Source organism: Typopeltis vanoorti, chromosome 5 (assembly GCF_054136105.1).
Source record: "Typopeltis vanoorti isolate ZY-2024b chromosome 5, IOZ_Tvanoo_1.0, whole genome shotgun sequence".
Lineage (NCBI taxonomy): Eukaryota > Metazoa > Arthropoda > Arachnida > Uropygi > Thelyphonidae > Typopeltis > Typopeltis vanoorti.
The window spans coordinates 93,571-120,338 of record NC_143553.1 but is presented as its reverse complement, the minus strand read 5'-3'; the positions used below and the strand labels follow the sequence as shown (position 1 = coordinate 120,338).

Below are 26,768 nucleotides of genomic sequence, written 5' to 3'. Positions count from 1 at the left end.
CGTTAACGTTTTTTACTTCGCAGCTGTGCGCTCTGCTCGATATGATAAATATAAATTACATTTAACGAAGTTCATTAATAATAATGATAAAACAAATATATTAAAGGAAATAGCAGATTTTGTCGTTTAAAGCATCAATTACCTTTTGGTATTTGGAGCAAGGAATGAAGTATGTAAATGCTATATTTCATGCACTACGAACGATTTTTCTACTAACAATATATAAAAAGAAAGAATAAAATATCACAGCACCACTCAACTTTTTAAGAGGGTGGGGGGGAAACATATGGCATTAATACATTACTTGATAATTTTTTCCTTCAGGCGTTCTAGGAATTCCTAATTATTAGTATATAGATTTTCCAAGTTTTAAAGGAGGTAGAAAACATTTTTACCTGCTAACCAACTCTCTACGATTGGAATGGCTGCTTGACATTTTCTGCTAGCTTCACATAATTCTCGGTCCATTGTTATTGGATCCAGAACGTACTTTAAGAGCATAATGAAGTATCTATAGAAACAATATGGCATTAGTATACGTGTTTTATATTCCATCTAATATATATCAGTATGCAAGATTTTTTAACATAATTATTGTGTGTGTGTGTGTGTGTGTGTTCACTTACACAAACTAGCGGTACTTTAGGGCTATTTTGTGTGTGTTTGTTATTTTGTTTATTAATTTCATCTATAACAGAGTCACAAGTCCCCGTTTTCTCCTTGTGGGATATCACGCTGCTCAATTTTTAGGAATGATTTTTGGTTATGAAGAAGAAGGGTTTACTTGTTTTGTCGGTTTTTCAACCGACAAAACAAGTAAACTGGCTAGAAGAATATAGGCTCTTAATAATAGAGAGCATTATACACGTGTCAAAGTGTGCATGTGGTGTGCATTGTGATATTAGGGTAACTGATGTGAAATTATCAGCCTCTATATGCAATTAGCTAAGTCGTGAAGATATTTCACGTGCAAACATGGTTTGCCAGCACTTGGATAAAGGATAAAGCAAGAATATAATTTTTAAGCAAGTTCAATTTAATTACACTGGCCCTCATAGCCTTCGATACTTCGGCTGATATTCATAACAAACAATCTTCATCTCTCACCATGTTTTAGTACTTTTAGTTTTGATTCACGGCTCTGAGTTTTTTATCTCTTTTTTCCTTTGCCAATTGACCGACAAACTCTTCACATGAATCTAATAGGTGCATATGCATATCATAAAATGCACTCAAAATTGCAAAAGTGCAGAGCTAGGACGCTTCAATTTCGCATATGCAAGATATTGCAATGGAGGACTAATAAAATGCGAACATACGAGCTCCTGGGCAGAGCTTGTGTCTTTAGGTACTACAAATCAAGGTAGCTCCGATGCCGAAGCTTATATTCACATAATATCTCTCATAATCTCATATTCATAACGCTCTCTCTCGCAAGAAAGAGCTCACATCCCTCTCCCATTCCTTCGAGTAATATTAATATATCCAAACATGATCAGATTTCTCTTCTTAGACTGACCTGCACCTCTATTCTTTCCTAGCACAACCACATTTCAACAATAGCTTCTGCAACCGCCCCAAAACTTGATGTACATGACATATTTACAGTTGCTAACTGTATACAAAGCCCAAATCCATCCAGCCATGGAATATTGCTCCCATATTTGGGGTGGAGTTCCAAAATCCTCTCTAAGAGTGCTTGAGTTCTATCTAGAAGAGGGCAGTCCCGCTAATTAATGATCATTCTATTACCTACCCCCACTTCATGTTTTTCAATCCCTCAAATTGAATTCTCAATTTTCAGAGAGAGAGAGAGAGAGAGAGAGAGAGAGAGAGAGAGAGAGAGAGAGAGAGAGAGAGATTAAATTTTCAATTCAATCCCTCTCTCACAGACGTTCAGTTTTCTGCATTGGGCCTCTTCTACAGATATTTCCATGGAGAGTTCTTTGCTGAATTGGCCACTATTATTCTTCCACTCTCCTCCAAAATCATTAAACACAAGAGGTAGGCGAACCGACTTCACTGTCTCTTCTTTCACCCCATCTATTTCTGTCCTGTGGAATAATATCCCCCACTCTGCCTGTCCATAAGATTACAACCCTTAACTGTTCAAGCTGAAAGAACAGTGAAGGGTAAGACACCTCCTTTCTTCTATTCCTCCTGCCCCCACACGGTACTAATGTGCTATAGGTCTAGTGACCTCTCGTGTGTGAATCAGATATTAAAAAAAAAAGCTCTCTGGTAAAGTTCGAAACTTGCTTATATTTCTTTAGGGTTGGATCCATGATATCCTGCATTTTAGTACCTAAAACGAATTGCATTGTTGGAATGCCGGAGATTGTCATTCTGTGTGTCATTATAGGCTCCATGGTTATTATAGGCTAACCTTATATTACTAGCAATATAAAATATGAAACTCAATGTGATGTATATATTTAACAAATAAAATGAAAGAAACGATATTATATGGAAGAACAGTAATAATGCTCGCCTGTATTTCTGGTGATGTTTCTTTCGCACTCGTTCCCATGTCTCTTCTAAGCTTAGTATAGGAATGCTGACCAACGCTGTTAGAATATTTTGGGCTGACTGCCAGTTACGCAAGTCTGTACAATACTTCGCCACCTAGAATATTTGAAAGAAATTGAGGAAATTCTATCTTCAGTTGTAAGAAATAATGGAAATTCAACAAATATGCTCGCCTACTCGCTCATGGCTTTGCCAACTGGAGTGTAGCTGCAGACCGAACAAATGAGGAGAGTTGGGTTTTAAATAAAAAATAACTTTCTAACAAATAATTGTGAAATTTGAGAATACACAGAAGAATATGCGTAATATACAGGACCTTTTAGTAACAAATAACAGGACCTTCTAGTAACAAACTATATCATCAAAAAATGTTCATCCTATTCTTATTACTTATCTTCTTCTTTTAGTGATTCTCACAAAATGGAAATATATAAAACCTACAAATTTATTAATACATTCCACTCTGATGACTGAATATCGAATAATTTAAAAATTTTCCGAGATTGTTTCTGGAATGATGCATTAGAATTCAATTCCAAATACTAACATTACCTCGATCCACAGTCCTATTGTCTGAGATAATGATTCAAACTTTTTCCGCCTGTGAATCACTGTTAAAATGAAGTACTATTGGTAAGTTTGGCGTGGTGAAGGAGTCTGGTTTTTAGTTCGCCAGAGCCAATTTGTGACGTATATTCTTAATAGTAAACAACATTTAAAATCCACTCTCAAGGACACAGTTTTGGAAACAAAAAATTCCTTTTTTCGTAATAATTTTCGCTGCTCTCGATAAATTCAGAATATTTTGCGAGTATTATTCCTGAGTAGACGATCAGAAAGTTAAAAGTATTTCCTTAAAGACTTCATTCTGCACAGACTGAGTCCTTAGTTCTGTGAAATTCTCTACAGGAAAATCAAAAACCTCGTATACACTCAAGTAGTCTATTATCGCCGATTCATTATCAACATAGCGTCCTTTGATTGGAAAAGAAATGAGTTCGATTCTCGTGGTGACGAGAGCAATCTTAATATTGGCTTTTTCATTTAAAGATGAGTTAACCAATCTCATACGGAGGTAGCAGGATTTATTCTCCCAGAAACTCGGGATCCTCATCCCACATACAGGTAAATCGGCCGGAAGAATGCATATTGGTGGTGGTTAGCGTTGTGTGGTGATGGCAGTATTTGTTTCAGTAACGAATACCGTGAGAAGGCAAATTGACGGCATTGTTGTGTATATTAGAGTAGGAGAAACGACGAATTGAGTGCAGAGGTTGCTCCCACGATGAGGTGCCACATAATTTTTTTTTAACATTTTATTATTTATCAGATAAATTACATACACACATACAACAATAATTATATATATATATATATATATATATATATATAATATTTATAATATATTGCATGTACAGAATTGTGCACAACAAATACTTGTACATAATAATTTTTTTTTTTTTGGGAGGCATTTTTGATTTCTTCCCTTGAAGCTTTGCAGAGCTTCTCTGAGGAAGATAATAGATGGTGGTGGTTTCGTGGTTATGTTTCTATACTGGTCGCAAGCCAGGTGTTGATTTTACTCTTTGTTGGTATGTGCTTGGAAGGCTTCAACTGCTATTACACAGTTTAACTTTTTTTTTTTTTGCAAGTGGGGTTGGATTTGGACATGGTGTGTTTGTTTGTGTCCTTGTAGTGGTGTTTTTTGAGAGGGATTTGATATAGGTTTTTATGTGTCAGAGGGAGAGAGAGAAATGGGAATTTATTTAATTTCCATTCTCGCTATAATATTTATATAGCGACTGTTTCAGCTCTCTGTATGTCCCTAGGTTTCTGTCGTCGAACGGCAGTTTGTTTATCATGTCAGGTACGTAGAAGTTTCGGGTGGCTTTGCTATTGTGATTATTGTACTTATATCTTATGTAGTTTGTTGAGGTCTTGTTATCTGATTTGTTGTTCTGGTTACTCTATAGGTTGGTCTGTAGTAATGTTTCAACATGAATGTGTAGTGGCATAAGTGTCTCACTTTAAATATTTTGTGTTCTGTCTGTGCTGCCTGCATAAGTGTGGGTTGTTCCCAGAATATCAGTTTTACCACTTTATCTTGCAACCATTGTAACCTGTTAAGTCTGTAGTCTGCACAGAATGCATATGATGTGATTGCGTTTCTTAAAATGTTTTCACATAATGCTTTATAGATTAGTATTCTTGTGTGGCAGGGCATATTTTTAATCAGTATAGTTTGCTTGCTATTATCCTAAGCTTGATGTGTAGGTAGTTTATATGCTACTCCTACTTTGATCAGCATCGAAGTGAAGTACGAGATAGCATGTTGTTTTCACCTGTGTGATGGTTGTGGTTTTAGGTTCAGCGCTTTGCGGATAGTGAGATATTTAGTTTCTGTGGACAGGGTTTGGGGGTTTTTGAATATCATTAGCTTTGTTTTTCCAGAGATTATATATATATATATATATATATATATATATATATATATATATATATATGCCGTTTTCGGTTAACCAGTTAGTGATTTGATTGATGTCGTGTCGCATATTTGTGTAAGCAATATTTGCATTGTTGTGAATGGATACTATGGTCGTGTCGTCTTCATACTGGAAGATTTTACTTTTTAGGGAAAGATGGCATATGTCGTGTGCAACAACCTCAATAAATTGCGATATTAATAAGACTATTAAACTGTTGGATAGTTGATTTCCAACGTACCATAATATATCCAGACTACTGCTGAATCTGGCCAGAGGACAATGTGCACCGTTTTCCGATCAGATTTTTTTCGAACTGTTTACAAGTAAATGCATTAATATAAATTCGTTTAAGATGTTTATAAATCACATGCTTCTGCTTGTCCTCCACACTCAGTACGCATCGGAAAAGTAACTCGAGGAAACATTGGTTAAGCAAAGAACTGTTCCACGGTTCATAGGGATTTATTTGTCAAAATGCACCAATACAAATTAAAAGGGGGGGGAAGTGACGTTCATAAAAAATGCGTTCATCTCTTTAATTTGCTTTCATGTTTTCAATGGATATAAAAACGTTTCATATCAACTTATAATCAGTTTGCATGTAGAAAATGCCCACTCGTAATATTGAACCATCCTTTATGAATATTAACGTTCCTTTCAGTTATTATTAAGACATAAACTGTGGAAGAAGTAAGAGAGAGAAGAAATGCTGTAAAATTATTTTTTCTTAGCTTGCTGGTATTGGGACTGCTTGGCAAAGGAAGACCATGATATAAGATGGGTGGCATAGCTGTAAATGTTAATAAGTGTGTGTGTGTGTGAGGAGAAAGCTGTAGAATCGATTGCGGGTAAATAGAAAGCATGAGTAACTTATAATCAAAATGATTAGGGATTTTATGAAGTCTGTCACAGCCAGTGGTTAAATTTAGCCAGGGCTCTCCAGGGCCCAGCCCCAGAACATTTGTTTTGTGACTTTTCTCCCTTTATGGTAATTAAGCCTAACGCAAAACAGACAGCAGTGACAGGTTATTAAGACATGCATATGATTGGTGCGGTATTAACAAAAGATCGCACGACCAAAAGATAAAAGCATAGTCGACAATTGAGTTGAAATGCCAACTCTCTTCAATCGAATTCCATATGTGAAACTTCCATAACAACATTCACTATATTATATATAATATTTCTTAGTTTCAACACGTTTACGAATTTTAACATGTTCGGTTGAATTTTATTGCCGGTTTGTGGCAGGCGAACTCACACACATCTAATTAATAACAATAGTTTCTAATTAGATACTGTGTTTGCCAGTGCAGCATATGGTTTTACTTGAGCCTATATAGCATAGTTTGTATGATCGATATGTGATTGATTCATTAATTAGTGTCATTTTTTTATTACACGGACTGCTCATACCTTATTCACTGACATAATAAAAGTACTTGATTTTCTTGCTTCTGCAGTATAGTAGCTGTTGGGGAGGCGTGTTGTTTGTCACTGCAAGCGAGTACCCATTCCGACGTGAACGCATTTAAGCTTTTATTCATATGCGAGGTATATGCGAAACTTTTTAATTTCTTTTCTTGAAAAGTAAAATCAGGGGTGCGAGTTATATGCGAGGTACCAATGTATTATGGATAAGTACATTGGTACCTTCTTTAAACGGAAAAATGGCTCGTGTGACAGTGATAATACAAAACGAGTTTGTAATAAGAGTTTGCATGTAGTTTCTTAAGAGAAACAGGTGTGTAACGAATCCGCAGAAACACAGAACTCCCATCAGTTGCAATGCGATAATATTAATACGCTGAACGAAAGGAAAGATTTGCTGACTTGCCGGACACTCGACCAGTGGATCGCATTCAAAAGGTAAATACAATTGGTTATTTTGTAGGAATATTTTTCTGTTTTGTGACTTTTCTCTCTTTACGGTAATTATGCCTACATTATTGTGTTGTTATTCATCAATTCTTTGCAGTTTTGAATGTGTATATAAAGTCGATATCAACAGTAGCCTTATTACGAACGTGTGATGAAAGGGACGGGGAGATTTGGAGCTTCTCCTGATAGCATTCAAAGGTAAATATAATTGGTTATTTTGTATAGGGCTCCGGAACTTATTCGTTTAGAATTTAACCACTGGTCACAGTCGAGTATTGGCAGCATTTCATGGCTGTATTAATAATAAATAAAGTGCCAAACCATGTTACAAATAAGACAGACTTCGGATTTAGATGAATGATTTCATATTTCGTTAAGTTTCTTTCCCTCCAAGACTTGGATACACCGATTACAAATACACCATTCTTCTCCTTCCCCCACCCCACCTGTTTTTGCGAGGTTAGAGATTTTCATTGTCTAACAAAGAGGATGAAAAATGCGGATCGGATCAACACACTTCGCATAAAACAGATGCACGCTCTTTAGGAGTTAGGTAATTAGTTAAGGGTTCATGCCAGAAATTTTGAACGAAGATCGGAATTTGCGACATCGTTCCTCTTCTGGGTTCTGTACAGTATAGACGAAGCCCTTTGATCGGAAAGACGAGTTTGATTCTGGTCAGAGATGTGAGGAATCTTTATCTGGTCTCGTTCGACGAAGGATGAGTTAGCCGGTCTCATAAGAAGGTAAGGGTTTTTTTCACCTGAAACTCGGGTTTTTCGTCCCCCAGAATAGGCAAACCGGCCTCGTGAACAGACACGGTCAGAAATAATGCCCTTAGGAGATGCAGCAAAGATTGGCGACCCGGTTGCATTAATCAGCTCCTTGGTAGGAAAGGGGGGGGAAGCTCAACCCGTCCTAGGATAGGATGGACGAGTAGATATGATGAAAGTTGCTGCTTACAACGTAAATAACTGTGAATTTCAACTACATCGAGGAAAAAAAAATCAGCATGCCAAAAGGCGAAGAATTACTTTTAACAATATGTTTTTTTTTTGTTCTGTTTTTATGAATATATCTAAGTAGCATCAAATTACTGGAGCCACGTTATTTGATAAAGCTGAATATGTGTGTGTGAATCATTAATGCTATCTTTAGTTACTTACCATAATTAACTTGCTTATAAGGTGCGCTCTTTCTCGGTCTCCTCCTCGTAATATTTCAGTCGCTACGAGATTTTTAAGGCGATCACTGAACAGGTAGATTTTCCATAGGTTGGGAGCGGATACCTGACAAGTTAAACATTCCACTTATTATGAACCTTCAACGCACACGTTAAATATTGTAATAATTCCTGTTCACATACACTATTTCATTTTTTATTGATAGTTCCTAATCTTTTCTTATAAGTGATAATAAGGTATGGCGCAAAAACACTGAATATCGACACCTCTTTCAGTATGAGCTCTATGAGATGCCGTTCGACTGCACATTAATAGAAGTGCATGTGTAGAGTCTACGCCATTGCATTTAGCTGTTACTATTAATTGTGTTGATATTGGAAGAAATAACGTTTATTGGTGAGCACAATTTTCGTTCACGGAGTTAGTACAGCAAATGCTGAACGATGCAAAGATAGGTAGGGTAAGAGAAATGTTGTTGATATGCAATACTTACAGAAGATTTGAATAGGCTGAAATTGTGGACATGGGAAAATGGATGTCAGCAAATGCAAAGTCATGCACTTCGGCATGATTAGATATCCAATGCCGTATTATATTATATTGGTGAGATTATGCAATAAGAAACCGATTAGACTAGGAATCTTGGAGTGTTAGTAGACAGCAGGTTGAAGTTCAGAAGCAGCAAGGATTGCAAATTCAACTAAAAAAAATTGGAATGCTGAAATGAACTTTCACATTTAAACATGAGGATGTCATTTGGCCTTTTTACAAGGCCTAGATAATACCTGTGATCTTGGTTCACAGTGCTCTGGTCTCCGTGGTGATTCTGATACAGTGGAGAGAGTGCAAAAGAGATTTTTAAAATGATATCAAGATTGTGGAATACTGATTATGAAGACGGGTTGGGAATTTGTAGACTGCAGACACAACAGGATTTCACTGGATGAAATTTTTCATTTTACGGAGGCTGGGGAAAGGACAAGGGGGGGGCATCCTTGGAAGTTGAGAATGAATGCCAGTAAGAAGGGGAGGTGAGGGCTAGATTTTTCTCACAGGGTGGTGGGTGATTGGAATGGATTGCCATTGGAAGTTGTGTGTGTGCAGGTAGTGTGAATGAATTTAACAATAAGTATGGTAGCCGGTGCGTGTATTATTTGATCTCCTTTGATGAGTACCTGCCTTCAAAAAGTTCTCTCTTAATAATGATAATAACGTAACTTCTCTTTGCCTCCCCGTGTGAAGAAGGTATAGAAAAGGTGAAGAAAAATCATCAAATATACATGTCTATTTGATGATTTTTTTGTTTCTTGTAGTGTGTGTGTGTGTGTTTCTTCCTTTGGTTGACTGGAACTTGATTCCATATTTCCCACTATGTCATTTCTTGTTTTAAGTTAAGTAATCGATGCTACAATAGAAGAATAATTAAATCCTCAAGAAATCACAGACCAGTGGATCTGACAATCAATAAAATAAATTAAAATTATAAATCCATTACAGCTTTACCAGTATTCGATTCAACATATAGAAATTTCATTAAATCATCAAAAAATAAACAGAATCTGAAAGAACTACCTCCATGTCCTCGAAGAAATGCAAAACCAAAGAATGGTATCCGTTTATCCAAATCATCAATGCAATCTAACCGAGCAATAAAATAAGTAAACGAAAATGTATGTACGAAAAGATTTACCTAACCCTTCCACCAAAGAAACACAAAACTGGAGGACAACACACCTCTGAAAACCCACCACAGCATAAAGAAACCACGCCAGGAATACCGGGAACCCAACTAATCTCCCCACCACACAAAATATCATATCTGTAGAAATCCACGCAAAAAACAGAGGCACCAGCCAGTGACAGGAAATTCTACGTGGCTATGGGATACAAAAACCATCCCTTCTCCCCTCATAGGACCGGGAAAACACATGCCAGCATCGAATACGGAACTCTCTCGATCTCTACCCCCCCCCCCCGAGACCACCCATGTGGAATGGAAACGCCATCTCTCTTCCCCTCAACACGCTGCCCTTCTCCCTCTCCCCTTCTCGAATACATCACCTGATATCTCAGGCCAACAGCTGCGGACTACGGAGAGACTGATGACAGAAGTCATGACCCCCCCCCTCCCTCATCAGGTTGGGTCATAAATTCCGTCAGGGGGTATCATCATATCATCTGATCTTTCTTACGTTGCTTAAAGTTCCTTGAGAATTTCAACACAATGGGACGAAAAATGAGAGAAAGAATGATGTGAGAGAAGGAGAGAAAAATAAAATACCGCATTCGTACAAACAAACTTCTACGGCGTGTATCAATTAACCAATCTCGATCAATAATTTCTGCTTTTGACCTGCTTCATTACAAAAAATGTTGGATGATCCCCTAAATGAGTCAGAGGAGCAAACAACGAGGACGTGGAAGGAATCGAGAAGCGGCTACTTTGGATTTCAATTAACAGAAGAATGTATTCCAAAATGAGAATGCAAACATAAAAATATCTTCTATAATTAATTTCTTATTAATTTTAGAAGAGATTTTTAGCTTTTGGAAATAGAATATTACTCAAAATACTGTCACCTTAGATACTGCTTCAAAATTGCAAACATTTTTCTGTAGACAAATTATGCAAAAACATTTAAACGAGTTTGAACGTCTTTACACCGTCTAAGATGAGAAGTACTTCCTTTATCTGATCATTTCAAGATAAAACGAATTAGCCGCTCTTGTATACGGAAGTGTGGACCCTCAGCTTTAACACACAGAAAACTGCACTGGCGAGCAGGTCGCGCGAATTAAAGCCATTTAAGCATAGCGAATTATTATTGTTATGAATATGGTATGAATTTTCATTTTCAAAAACGTTTACTCTATCGATAGAGGATATATCAAATATATTTGACTTTTATTACTTAGGTCCGTGGTTCCGAACTTTTATTTTACTTTATTTTTTACAGCACTCCACTTTTTAGAGGAATGCTGTAAAATTACTTCAAAATAATAGGTATTATTTCTGGGAAAATTCCTATGGTACTCATCTAAGTAAATATTTTTAAGGCTATTTAGCCTATTTTTGTTTAGAAGTATCTTTTTGGGGGGAGTTCTCCTAAACAAAAATAGACTAAATAGCCATAAAATAATACTTCAAAATAACATATCTGAATTGAAAATAGCAGTAGTCAAAATGCAGGGAAGGAAGCAAGAGATGGGTGGTGGAAGAGCGATGTAGTGGGATGTTGCCAAGCGTTTAGGCTTAAATTCCCATTTTATATTCCTTTTACAAAATGCTAAGGTATAACTAGATTCCATATTAATATGGAATCATACACTAATATGAGCAACGGTACCGTGGCACTCTGGTTGGGAACTTCTGACTTGGATTATCATTAATATAGGCAAAAGGAATTACCTCGTTGATTCCAGTCTCTTTCATAGAACCCACAATGTCATATACCACGACGTTACTAAAGAGGGCCGATTCAACACGTGTAAGTTCTCTTGCTAGATCAATTGCGTGCATATTTCCAAACTTGGAAATGAATCTCGTTCGACACATTCCAAACGTAACAACATGAATATACAGTAGCGATGCCAAACTTCGTATTCTGGGGAACTTTGAACCTATCGGAGCTTTTCCTTTCTCTTTTGTCGGTGCAGCAGCTTGAATCCTTACTGCAGCTGTCTTCCAACGCCTGAATAGCGAGAATTTTCTTCTTTCTTTATCAAACGGCTCCTTTTCGATACCTAGGGGGTTTCAAATATGCAATAATTGAATGCATTATAAAATGATTTCTAAAAATTATTTTAATAACATGTAAGAGAATTCGCTATAACACGCTCACTCATGAAAAAATACATTTGAACATACAAGTACCCTTTAGAAATAATGCTTTAACACATTAAAATTCTTTGCTATTATTTAAATGAATTCAAACACAGCAGAGGGAATATATTACCACCGTAATGTCCTCTACCACAGATAATTGCACTTGTGGTAAAGAATCAAGAAAGTGTCTTCAGAACAAAATATATTGTCTCGACTTTACAAACTGTTCTCAGAAGGATGTGCAAAGATATAATTCACAAATTATGTAGCTGGATAGATATTTACATCTTTAAAAGTTCAGAGTGATTACTGCTTGTCGTCACAATTTGTGGAAGTCTAATGTTATAATGTCAACCAAGGTAATCCAATAACCTAGCCAAGTAGGTTTCCTGAATCCATTCATAAGGACTAATCCTTGGCTGTAAAGAACCAATGCAGATTGCAGCGATAATTTGAAGACTAAGTGGTAGGCCCATCTTGCGTTTACTTTATCATAAGGCATTTGTTGTTATATTATAATAATAGGGAAATGCCAGTCTACTGCGGACAAATTTCAGACTTTGTTCATTTACCATTAGTTCAAGCCTATTACCATCAGTTTGGGTGAGTAAAATGTTCTGAAAACTGCTCCATTTTGCCAGCGATTAAGATATGAAAAAAGTAAAAAATACCTTGTTTGTTGGTCAGTCGATATTTTTATCTAAGCACATTTGTGCGGGAAGATAATATAATCTAAGACAATCACAACCAGGCATTTTGTAAAATGAATTTGGTCTATTTTATGCATTCATTACAACATTTATTTATTTCGTTATATAAAATAAATGCTATATATAAATAAAGATATAGTGCACAAAAAACCTCTAAGATTCCTCCATTCTTTTCCGAAGAGGCATTCCGGCTAATTAATGATTCCTCTCTCATTTGAAATCACAGATCCACTTCACTGTCTCCCTATCTCTCATAGCCGATCAGTTTCTGCCTTGTGCCTCTTCTACAGATACTTTCATGACAGTGCTCTGCTGAAGTGGGCACTATTATTCCTTCACTGTCCTCCAAAATCATTAAAACAAGAGCCACTGCTAACCAACACCCTTTTACGGTCCATCTTGAAACTTACCAAACCAACTTCACTGCCTCCTCCTTTCATCTATTTCCGTCTTTTGGAAGAACTTCCCCCACTCTGCCTACCCCAAAGATAACAACCTGCAGCTGGTCAAGCAAAATCAGATATAATAAAATAAATGTGCGTCTGTATTTTAAATAAATAAATGCATTTTGCTAAGCCTTTCCTAACTTACCGGATTTCTCCTTCAATTCTTCAACCAAGTTCGAGATGCTACCCTCTTTCACGATCTCCACTGGTTCTTCTGGGCTCTTTTCAACACCTTGTCCTTTTCCCCTAATATTATGCAAATAGTATGTATTAAAGTTACTGCGTCATTTTCTACATGTGAAAATAATGCAACAGTTCAATATAATGCAGAATGATATTGTCATTCGAATATAATTATTTTTGTAGTTTAAAAATATTTTCTATATGGTATCATGTCAGCATTTAATGAAGTTACTAAATGTTACTAAATCAGCATTAATGACATAAATTTTAATACAGTTTTGGTGATGTTTTCAAGAATATTGTTTCACACATTAGGTTTATGGTTGGGTTCTCCGACATAAAGTTTATCTTTAAGTTATTTTAACGCATTTAGATTTATTCTATAAATTCCTCTAATAAATGACAGTATACAAAATAGTAAATATTTTGTTGCATGTTGCATTCGGCGACTTAACTACGATATTTCAGTATTCCAACAGATAATCTGTGTGCCTCCTTCGGGAGCTTTACATGATCACCCAGCACGTTTGTGGCAGGTTCACGGGACTATTGGCACGGGTTTGGTAAGGGCTCATCATCCCAACCTCCTCCATGGCACTGCATTTTCCCGCGGAGTAGTTGTTATGCCACTTTATAAAGTTAATTAAAAAAGTTGTAACTACAGAAAGTTTAAACTACTCAGGAATAACGTTGTGTGTGTGTGCGAGAGATTTTTTTTTTGCTAAATTATGTGACTGCATTCTCTTTGAAATGATGAGAATTTAGCAGAAATAAGAAAAACTAAATTATAATCTCAAACCCATAATCATCTAATCATGTTTTAACCTCATATGCATTTGTGGTGATACAACATATGAGATCATGAGGATATCTTCACTACCCTCAGAGGATTTCAGATTGGACATGACAATTACTTTGTGCTAAAACGAATATTGCATTGAAAACAATTGTATATGAGAAAGGGGTGCTTAAGGGTCAAAGTTGTATAACTGAGAAGAGACCTCCATATAGTCTTTAAAGGAATTCGGAGAACCCACCAGGGCTTCTGACCTAATGACCAATCCTCACCTTCTCGTGGTGCACCCTGTTGGGTATCTACCTGGATACTGAACGAACGAGGATGGACTGGCAATTTGAGATTTAGCCGAATATTTAATATTGCGGTTTAAGCCAATAAGAATACAATTTGTTCGGCCAAATCCCAAATTGCCAGCCCATCCTCCTTCGTTCAGTATCCATGAAATATGACAATTTCATGGCTGCTGGGGAGTCGCCAAGCTAAACAAGGCCCCCGTTCTTTTCGCCAGGAAACCAGGACAGTGAAAAGTCAGCTACTGGAACAAATCCTAAAACACACCCCAACTCAATATCACCAGAGTTGAAGATCGGTACATAAGAAGCTTGAATGGTAAAGAAATGCCGCTAGCTGAGGAATTGGATCGACATAATAGGGATGAGTGAAACAAAAAGAAACACCGGTGAGATCCTTCTGAGCGATACATAAAATAATGTTATATTCAAGCAATGGCAATCAAGGAAAAAGAGTAGCTATAGTATTGAACACTAAATACTAGGCTAATTTTCTTGAATGGCAGGCAATATCAAATAGAATGATGTGGGCAAATATATTATATCAGAATGGGGAAATGGACAATAGGACTTATTTGTGTCTATGCTCCCACAGAAGGTTCTAGTAAGGTAGAAGTGGGTGAATTTTTCGAGGCTTTATAGAAAGCAACTGACATAATGAAAAAGAAAAAGTTGGTCCTTGTTGGGGATCTCAATAGCAGAGCAGGAAATGATTGTCAGACATTCAAAAATATTTTGGGAAAATTTGGAGAAAAGAGCAAAGCTAATAATAATGGCAAATACTTGTTGGATTTCTGCTTAGGACATGGACTGGTTATTAACACCATGTTCCAACATAAAAATGTGTATGAATTCACATGGAGAGAAGAGGCAAGGATTAACAAAAGTCTCATTGATTATGTTATTGTTGATAGTGATGTTTTCTCTCTGGTGCAAGACATTGGGGTGTACAGACGATTTGAAATTGGAAGTTATCGCCATTTAGTCTTAAGCAGGATAAAATTGAATTTCATATTGAAAAGAAGAAATTGTAAGAGTGTTTTAAAGTGAATAAAAGTTGAGTAGCTCTCAGATGTGAACTGTAGACTAAAATACATAAAGGTTATTGAAGAACAAATGAACGAGTTTGAGAACAGGAGTCTAACCTAGGAGATTCAGTAGCAAGCTCTGAAGAAAACATTGATTGAGTCAGCCAGAGAGGCATGTGGTGAGTTGTTTGCAAGGATAGAAAAATCAGAACTCCATTTTGGACACAGAAGTTAAAGAGGCAGTGAAGGAAAAGGAGAAAGCATATCAAAAGTTCCTAGCAAATAAGTCAGCTTGTTCTCTTAGAGAACACAGAGAAAAATGTAAGAAAGCTAAACACTGTAAAACTAACTAAACAAAAGTCATGGCAAGACTTCGGTAAGAACATAGGAAATAAATATCAAGAAGGTAGATATTCTGGAAGGTGTTGAAGAAGCTTAAGAATGGAGGAAAGAGTGCTGTAAAAGGAATTAGAGATTTTAATGGTGATATGAAAACGGGAGAAAAAGATATCCTTGAAGTATAAAGTAATTACTTCGAAAAGTTGCTAAATGAAACAAGTAGGGATGACAGCACGGTGGTAAAGAACATTCAACAGGGATGCAGTCAGGAATACATATCCATACTTGAAGTAGATAAAGCTATCAAATGCCTGAAACTTGAAAGGCAGCAGGAGTAGATGCTATTCGATCAGAAATGTTCAAGCATGGAGGTATAAAAGTCTTACAATGGCTGCACTGCATAGTTCAGAAGGCCTGGACTTAGGTACGAATTCCATATGATTGGAGTAGAGCTCTCATAGTACTCATATATAGAAAGGGAAATAAAACTGAATGTTAGAATTACATAGGTATTTCTCTACTGAGTGTTCATGGTAATATTTATGCCAATATACTTGAGAAACTTCTCTTCTACAATCCTTGAGAAGGATTGTGGTTGAGAATAGTTGTGGAAGAGAAGCTTGGTGAAGAAGCTGAATTCAGGGCAATTAAAGGCTGTCAGGATCGGATTTTCACTTTACGACAAATAGTTGAAAAAGCATGGAAATATAACAAAGATCTGTATTTAAGTTTTGTAGATCTGGAAAAAGATATGACAAGATGCCAAGAGAGAAGCTTTTCAAAACGCCACAGTTGTATGGTGTCAGTGGGGTCATTATCAAGCAATACTTAGTCTTTATTTGAGTTGTAAGTCAGCAGTTAGAATGGAAGGAAGTACAGGATGATGGTTTAATTGAAATCTAGTGTCAGACAAGGATGTGCATTATTCCCTCTGTTATTCCTAAGCTTATGGATAGCATTATCAAGGAAAGTGGTATTAAACCTGATATCAAAATTGAAGATGTTAATGTCAGCTGTTTGCTTTAAGCTGATAATGTTATACTTCTAAATAAATCCACTATAAGTCTACAAGATTCCCTTACTAAATTGAATAACTATTGTAATAAATATGGTATGAAGGTAAGCAATAACAAGACAAAGGATGAAAATAAGCAGAAACATTGAAATATAAACTGCATTGCGAATGGAAAACCTATAGAACAAGTAAAACATTTCAGCTACTTCGGCACGATTTTTAGTGAAGATGGTAAATTAAATATGGACATTTACAACAGGATCAATAAAGCTGTTATGGTAGGAAGTTAACTGAATAAATCTATACGGAATATACTTAACAACTAAAGACCCCAGATATGAGAGTCCTGAGAGAAATTAGGCGTGTGAATAGATGGCATCATCATGTTATTAAAAACGAGGATATTAGGAAGACATTGTCAGCATCCAGGAATGCGTTAGCAGAGCTAATCTCAGGTGATATGGTCACTTAATCAGAATGTGAGAGGCTGTCCTGCCTGTTTGGCCGTCTTGATACGGACAAACAAGCAAGACAGATAATGTCAAAATATGTGAACATACGAATTATATCCGTTTCCACCAATGCAGCCGCCCAGGACTTGCTGACCATGCTTTGGACACTCGCCACAAAATACGCTGGAAGAAAGGTACCTTACTACACCGCAGCAAACATAAATTTCAGATATTATTCCTGGAATCAGCTTCAGCTCTAAAAAAATCCCCAAACCTCAACAAATTTTGATGCATGAGACTGCCCCAAATATGGGAAGCTTGCACTCTTAGAACATCAACCTAACAGCCACGACTACTACTTAATTTAGCCCACTAGGTGGTACCTTTTAGGATTCCAGGACCGACTAGACTTGTCTTCAGCCATGTGTTCAGTGTTAGTGCCTGCGTGCATATATCATTAATTTTATGTTCCCTGAAGATGGTAATGTAACGTTACCGAAATATAGGAAGTATTAATTCAAGTTTTTTAATTAATATAACAGTATACGTTGTCTTTCCATAAAAATTGGGAGTAATAAATTTAATTTATTACTGTCAATTTTTTTTATTACTGCCACTTGCAGCAAGCAAGAAAACAAGGCCGACAACAACGATCCTAACTGATAAGAAACTCCCAACACCAATCTACGTGGGCGGTTCAATAAGTAATAAGACTAATTTTACTATGGCGAAACCACTCTTCAAAATATTAATTTCTGTGGAATAAAGTAATGTTGCTGTATGTATTAACAAAAGAGGTTGATAGATGGCGTATACGAGCTGATGTGTCAGAGTGTCACGTGACTAAACGCAAGTGCTCATCGGCGCGCCTACGAGGTGCAACCAGTCTTCGAAATGGAAGCGTCCTTGGAACAGCGTTATGAGATTAAATTTTGTGTGCGTTTGCAAAAATCGGCATCGGACACTTTTAACATGATACGCGAAGCTTTCCACGATGAAGCAATGTCGAGGGCAAGTGTTTTTCGCTGGCATAAAACTTTTAAGGAAGGAAGGCAAAATGTGGAAGATCTTGAATGAGGGAAGACCTTCAACGTCCATCACAGAGACAATGATCAACACAGCAACGATTATCATCAAGCAAGTCAAAAGGAAGCGTCCATTACTGAAGAATGGCTTCTTATTGCACCATGATAATGCAAGCCCACATATTGCTGGTTGTGTAGTGGACGTTTTGCAGAAGAACACAGATATCCCTCCATACAGTCCTGATCTCGCACCGTGCGATTTCTGGCTGTTTCCTCAGCTCAAGAAACCACTAACAGGCCGCCATTTTGAAAGCAACAAAACATGTGTAAAAGCTGCGGAGGCGGTTTTGAACGAACTCTCAAAAACGGACTCTGACATGTGTTTAAGAAGTGGACGCAACGTTGGGACAAATGCATCGCGTCTCACAGTAGTTACTTCGAAAAAGACCATGTAAATGATGATGATTAAAGGTAATCTGTTTTCTGTATAAATATAGTCTTATTACTTATTGACGTGTAGAATACCTACACACCAAACTCCGGATCATGGCAGCAAAACTCTTCGAAGTTAAAGACATTATTCTACCCAACATAAAAAAACTCCTATATCACGGTATCTGGGAATCCCTACTCAGATACGGAATAACAGTCTATGCAAATACATCAAACAGCCACCTAACAATTTTAAAAACACTACACAGGAAAATCGTGTCAACAGTGATCTGGACACCTTACACGCAACAACCAATATCCGACAAGCACATGGTGACACAGAATTCTGAGCATTAAAATCCTGAAACACTACATGACATTAACAAGGAATTACTTCAACATCACCTATCGAAACAACAGAGACACATCGTATAACACGACCTACAACAAGTCTCTACATCCCCGTACCCTTCAACAACTGATACGGTTCTTTTGTGAGATCACATCAGATACCCACGCAACTCAACAAGCTACCAAGAAAGTTAAAACACATAGATAACTACAGAACATTAAAAAATGAACTCTGGAAAATATACCAACAAAGTTAAGAAACCATTAATACTAATATACACATCACAAATCAATAGCATCCAATGGCAACAACCCATACATAAACAGTAGCAACAACACAAATAGCGAAGGCTAAATCCAACTCTCTTAATAAAAGCTAACCCAAGCTTCGAAGTAGGTGGGATTAACTTGCCTCACTCATCTACAAGTAATCCTTATAAGCAAATGCAGAAATGTGTATGAATAATCACTCTTTCTTAAACTTGAAAAATAAATAAATAAAAATAAAATAAAAAATAAAAAATTATACAAAAAATTCTGTGTAATCTTCATTGTTAATATAAGAAGAACGTGTTGTAAATACCTAATATAAAGGCAAAAAAGTATTATTAAAATTTTTAATTGCAATCCAATGTAGGAATTGCAGCACTTAGTGCTGAACTTTAAAATTATAAGGTGCAATGTCACACAAGATGTTTATTGTATGTATAAATATTTTAGCAATCAATAAAAAAATATTTATAAAAAAAATGATTGTTGTCATAGTGGCCTGAACACCTTTAGAGAGTTGGGTACTGTTACATATCAGGATATTGATGATGATGACGATCCGAAATAACGACAGTAAATAATTTGAAATAAATTCTTAAAGCAATCCCCCACATGTCTACTTGCCAATTTACAAATTCATGGATTTGCAAAATAATTGCAAATTTACAAAATGCATTTTATCCTAAATAAGGTTACTTTTTCTTTCAGGTTTCATATAGATTTTATATACCCAACAATTACATTACTATTAATCATGCAAAACGCATTAGGAAATTATTTACTTATGTGAATCGTCTAGCACATCCATCCATCTATTCGTGCGCAAATTATTCGGGGATTAGAGATGGACGGATTTTACTCGTATTTGGCATTTGAAATCTACACAAACGTTTGTGAAGCGAATACAGTTTTTGTTTCATTAGAATCATTTGCAGGAAACAAAGGAACGAAATGTGTCGAAATTATATTCTACTAATTTGTTAAGAGATTTTTTATTCCGTTATATGACTTTATTGGAAAAGCGATTTGAAATGAGAATATATTTCATTTTCTTTTTCTTTACTATAATTAGCCATTTTAATAACAATATTCGGTTCCAAAATTCTTCGGCGAAAATCGCTTTTGATACTGTTGGATCCTATTTCTTAATCTGTACTTTGGATCCGACATATTAGTCACTATGATGTTCTTAAACAAAATAGAAGGTTGCTAGTTGATTTCTAATTCAAACAAAGAAAATTTATATTTAAAGACTGGGCCACTTTATATCTGAATTAATTCCAGAATTGAAGATAAACCAACTCACAACTATCTCTCCTTTTAGGTGTTAATATTAGATATACTGGCCGAGTATATTTAACTAACTTAATTCACCCACTTTGGTTAGAATATTTTATGAATGGTGCAGTGAAAGAGATTCAGGCAAAATACAACTTTTGATTAACAAAAACAAACATTTAATTTTGAAATCACAAATTTTACACTTAACTTCAAATCACCGATTAAGTTATTAGAAACACTTCAGCTTTCTTGACTACACTGTCATACAAACTCAGACAATGGTAAATTGTTATCTCAAATACAGTCTTCTCGCAGTTCCATAAGTTCCAAAATACAATAAAATTTGCAGTAACACTTCTTCACAAACAAACACTTTTAATTTGATACTTCGGCTAATTTTCCACAATAGTTACTGTTGGTATCAGGGAATTCTAAGATGAAACTCACACACTTCTCTGTACAGAAATATTAAGGTTGGAATAATCTTACTGATAATCTTCTATCTTCATCAACTTATACACAAACACTTTTTATAACCGTAAACACTTTTAACAATAATCGGCACTCATTAAAATAAATCTTAAGAGCATTAACTGAATTAATTCACGGTCACTATACACATAAACAAACGTTCTTGCATGAAGTACTACTGATCACATGAATTAAGGCAATACACAATAATTCCTTAACTTGAGGTTTTATATGTGCAGTTGTTCACTCTTCCGGCATTCAATTAATTCTTTAGACACTACAATTCTAAACACAGCTATCGGTAAACTTCAACTTTACAGCTATACTATTCTTTAGTAACTTCGTACTTTGTTTCAAGGTTCTGTGTGTCCTTGAAAGGTCGGCGCTGAAATTAAATCTCAACTCAAGTATCAGTAGTCTATTTAATAGTCTCTCAGCTATTTTTGGTAGCTCTAATTGCTATTCTACAACTTATTAGCTAACTGCTTCTCGACTAGTAGACTTTATTAGCTACTTGAGTAACTTGCCGACTCGCTATTATCGCACTGTGATTCCCGAATGCTCCGACTCCAACCTAATGCCAATCCTATCCTTTCTCTCTCTCTTAATAATCTAATATCTCCTTAATTCCTTAATAATTTCAGCGTTCCTAGCTTATATTATATCCATTCTTCCCGCCGAAATTCTTCTCGTGATTTCTTTCTAAAACTCTTTTCAATAAACCTCACGTGGTGTTCCAAAACGTGCTCGCTCACTTACATACGTTTCCATGACAACAAAACAAAATATAATAAAATTGAGCTATTACATAACATTAAACTTTACAGACAGGAATAAACAGAGAATATTTACATTTCAAATAATACGCAGTTAAAATATCAAATACAAGTTCTTATAATATTAACATAGAAATAAGCTAAATAGCTTGATAATATTTAATACAGTCTTATCACTATTAATACATATATCTTTGATTAAATAATTAGATATTAGACAAAATTGAAGTAGTTATATGAATATTAAATTGTAAAACAAGTTGTTTACGTTAAATATTATTTACAAGTCTAGCCTTTGTGATGGAAGATCATGTTGGATTTTGAAGCAAATAATAATTACTCTAATCTCTACATAATCAGAATACAACAATACCAATTGTTGTGTAAATAATGTCACTACGCATAACGCATAACGTCTTGTGGACATAATTTTGTTGTTAAAAGGACTCATTTGAAATGACAATTTTAATTGTGATGAAATGCCACATTTCTGATAAATTTAATGGAGCTAAGGAGGAATTATTTTTATTTTGAATCGTTTTGGAAGCAAAAGTACTTGAACATTATAACTTATTACTTCTTAACTGTGATTACTTTAAGTTTTGTGTTTTTTTAATTATGTTATTTTTTATGTGGTTCCCATCCCCGAGAGCTTATTCGTAAAGTACATTTGTACCTTGGGTGGTGTAAGGATTTTTTTTTTTTTTTAATTTTATCAGTTTTATATATTTTTGTAATTCTTTTAAAAATTTATTTTTACATAGTCCTGAAATCCTGCGCTAGAGACCGAACATGGACATTTTTCAAGCTTCCAGTAAGCGGGGCAGTGGTCTTGCACCGGGTAAAGAAACAGCGGCGGGATTTGAATCCACAGGCTGTTAGTTGAAGAGCTGATAAGCTAACCACTCGGTCAGTGAGGACGGCAAATATGAATGGGAATGCCAGGAAATATATTATCTTTTTCGCACATAAATCCCATCTACGAAAGGCATGAACTTATATTGAAAACCTATAGAACATTTTTAAAACCACAGCAGTAGTACTTTTGGTGGGTAACTGTTACTGTAGATAATAATCATGCTCTAGAGACAAAGCACGGAATATTGAAGCCACTTCGCTCATCTAATGAGCAGGTGATGGGCTCAGGTGAGGTGACGAAAATCTTCTAACACTTAGACCTACTGTTTCATATCATGAGACCTACTGTCTCATGATATGGGATTCGAACCCACAACATATTAGCTGAGGAATGGGTACACTTGCCATTCTGTCGGCTAGGTTAACCATGATAATGGTATATTCATCATTATCACCAATATTAGTATTAAATTACGGTATGATATTGTTATCTGTATTGGTTCAGATGTCTTCGTTAATCAAAAAAAAAAAAAGATCCGATATGAACACATTCATTAGCAAAAATCCGACCACAGAAGCGTTCGTATATGATCAGATGAACATTAAGCTTAATGTACTCTTATAATTGTTTCAGTTATAATTATTTATAAATTATAAACGGATAGAACTGAATTTTCGAATATCGCTATTTCTGTATGGTTTTAGTTAGAACTCTCTTGATATTAATGACAAATTTACGCAAGATATCAATCTGGTAGGGACAGTAATCTTGTAAAAGTTCAACTATACACATACATGATGGACATCGCACTGGCTAGATGGGGGAAAACACACACACACAGAGCTTGGAAAGAAGTCAACGAACACTCCCATGGGCAGTGAGCGTCGTGCTATGTAATGAGTCACGTGTTTGTAGCAGGTATAAATTGGAGGATATGATGCTCCCAAGTCAGTACAACTGTATTCTGGTGACAGCTGCCAGAAGGGAACTGGAAACGGGCGTTGTGATAGGATGCCACGTTACAGGTCTATTTGTTCGACACATTGTGATAAATTGGGCTATCCCAGGTCAACAATCAATGATACCATACTGAGATGGAAGCGCAGGGTGTCAAATGCAAGCTCCCAGCAGGGAATGACCCATCAATACTCACCGAATGTAATCGTAGGTGCTATGAAGGGTAATATGCAAAAACTGCCATTTGATGGCCTATATATTGAACGCGGAATTTCGGGCACGAATGTAACATGAATCTGCACAAAAAAGATTCAGAACTGAGGCTCAAAACATGGGTTTTCATGGCAGGACCACAACATGCAAGCCCCCACATTATCCGAAACCAACATGCAACGTCGTCCTCAGTGGTACAAAGCGCGTTTACAATGGCACGTGGAAGTTTCCAAAGTGTGTTGGGGGGGGGGGAAGAGAAATCATGCGAACAGTTATTGGGGAGTGGATGTGACGGATTTCAGTGAAGTCTCTTAACAGAGTGCGTAATCCCAAATATGAAATTCTGGAGGTGACGGTGTGGTGGTATCCTGTTTTTCTTGGTTTCGCTTCGGACCTCTGTTTGTGATGCTAAGAACATTGAACTTCGAGCGGTACCTGAACATTCTGAATGCAATCCTACAGGGAATACTTTCCACCAGCGCACGATTGCGATCAATGGGAATTTTGAAACATTCTTCATATAAGCATATAATGAGGTCCTGGACTGACGTCCCTTAACCTCACCTTTTTTTTTTTTTTTTTTGGAGCATGAAGGATGGTCCAAAATTCCCATTATCGCACGTTTGTGGAAAGTATACCCCATGGGATTTCTGCGGTCATCGCAGCGAAAGAGGGTCCTACAGCTTATTAAGGTGGGCAAAATGGCTGTTTGTTCCTCACATTATGGTGCTTGTTGACTTCTTTCCACGCAATTTGTGTGTGTATAAATATATATAACTGGAAGGTACTGATAAACACCTAGCACAAAATGATGTGAATGCAACTGATATAACCATAAGAAAGAACATACAGATATAGCCGAGTTACGAAAGTAACTTTATGCTCTTATATTCTCGTATGTTCTCCCTTGTGGTTATATCAGTTGCTCTTTCATATCATTTTGTGCTAGGTGTTTATCAGAATCTTTCCAGACCCACTCGTGTGTGTGTGTGTTCCATTTAGTCAGTGCGATGTTCGCTATTGCTAAACGTGTTAATATCCATTTCCAGTGCAATAAAAATGATCCCACGGAAATCAAATCAAGCCAGAGAACAGTATTCCCCACAGAATTCCGGCATAGCACAGTATTGCAACATAATTTTACCCTATGTGACCTCATTTTTAATTTTTTCTGATTGTTCATGTGCTTCTCTATCAGTACCAGGTGCGGACTGAGGAATGTTTTAAACACTTTTTACATTATGTTTTTGTTTTTCTGCAAGCCACACTTCCTACGGAGTTTTATGTAGGAAGAATGATATGAAGCCGTTAATGTCTTTCTTTCTTTTGCAATTTTCTATGAGTATATCAGCAGTTCCTGATCACTTCCGATATAAATAGTTACACCAGTCAAGACGTTAATCTGGAAATATTGAACACTCCATATTAACATTTCTAGTTTGGTTTTAAATCTCTTACTGCGCAGAATTATATTTTCCGAATTGTTAAATTCATAATTTAATTTACTTAAACCTTAGATCCGAATAAGTGAGGCATACATTTACCGTACTGATCCATTATTCAACCGCATATAAGAAAAATCTACTAGTTAGTTAAATCTAGTTTCTTACCCCAACACTTTTATCCCGTTCTGATAGATTCTTGAATGTGGCAAAGGCAACGACGATGTATTTCTCCATCCTCTGTTGTCATTGTAATAGAATTCCACAGTCTTGATTTGCCTCGAAAGGGGCAGTGACGTCATAGGCTTACCTTGTCTTTCTTCCCGATTACGTCGAGAACTACTTAACACACTGAGGTTATGATGAGATGTGCATTTTCGGAGATACAGCAGGTCAATGCTGCTCTCTGCCATAGCGTGTGAATTTCTTAGATCTTCTTCCGATTTACATGACCTTAGTCTTCGAATAGAGAACTCACCCTTTCTACCATTTCGGTTTACACATGTATTCTCGCAAGTAAAAGATTTTATTAAAAACGCTTTCATAAGCTTCCCATGGTGAGTTACGAATTTAGAAAGTTTATTCTCCCACCCTTCGATAGCGGTTCCAGCCAGCTCAGCAATATCATTCCACGAGATGGTGTCTGGTAGAGATGACCGGAGCATACTCACATCTGGATGACCTGTTGACAGAAGTTTCAAGTAATATGAAGGAGGATGTGCCTCGTCTGGTACTATTGGTGGGTACAAACTGTTTCGTCGTAATATTTGTAGGAATCTACATTCTTTAAGACTAGAGCTGCCGTCAGTAATTTTACTGCGTCCAGGATAGCGTTCATTATTGTCACTCATTTCCCCCATTGTTTCATGAGCGGCGGCCCCGTCACTTATTTCCTCGCTAATTATCAGGGATAGTTCACTGTCATGTGAGCACAGTGAAATTTCTGAGTTCACGCCTGATAATTCTTGTTCTTCTGCAAAATTCGTGCAAAAACACCAGTTTTTCCACCTGCTCCATATTTTAGAAGCATTTTTACTTTCGCTAAATTCAAAAAACATCACATTAAATTCAGGATGGTTTATTTGGACCTTCAGTATCCTATCACGATAGGAAAAAATTGATACGGAAATAGACTGCAGACGCTGGTATTTCAGAAGTATCAAATCAAGTTCCTGGTCACCTTCATGATAAAACTGTTCTGTCTGGAGCGATGGAAAGCAAGTTAAACGGTGGCCAGCAACAATTAGCCAAACCTTGGATATAGCTGCAATAAATACGGAAATTTAATGTCATTGCAAAGGAAAAATAAATAAAATGAAATAAAATAAACCAGAATGGCGCAAAATGCTAATTACTATAAAATGTCTTATATTGAAGCTGACACATTTTCATTGTAACTGAGTACAGGAAATCCACTTAACTGGATGGAAGCATCACTGATTACTCTGATTTGCATTGAAATCATCCTCTGTTTGGAGAATTATAAGATGTATTTCAAAGTGATAAGGTGGTTTGACGAAACT

At 36.3% G+C, this 26,768-nt stretch overlaps 1 protein-coding gene across 5 annotated transcripts in view; it reads right to left on the bottom strand.

Moving 5' to 3' along the window:
• The window catches only part of LOC150106176 (putative DENN domain-containing protein 10 B), a 277,044-nt gene that overhangs the window by 232,571 nt on the left and 17,705 nt on the right, over window positions 1–26,768 (bottom strand). For 2 of the 5 annotated variants that reach the window (XR_016548292.1, XM_090392208.1), the window contains exons 3-7: window positions 13,208–13,308; window positions 11,490–11,824; window positions 8,063–8,185; window positions 2,492–2,625; window positions 396–511 (exon numbers count right to left, since the gene is read on the bottom strand). Coding sequence is in view for 4 of the 5 variants with exons in the window: in XM_090392208.1 (XP_090248334.1) it covers window positions 396–511; window positions 2,492–2,625; window positions 8,063–8,185; window positions 11,490–11,636 (520 nt within the window). In the remaining variant the exon portion in view is untranslated. The remainder of the gene's footprint in view (window positions 1–395; window positions 512–2,491; window positions 2,626–8,062; window positions 8,186–11,489; window positions 11,825–13,207; window positions 13,309–26,768) is intronic. The other 3 variants (XM_090392209.1, XM_090392210.1, XM_090392211.1) reach the window with 3 other exon arrangements.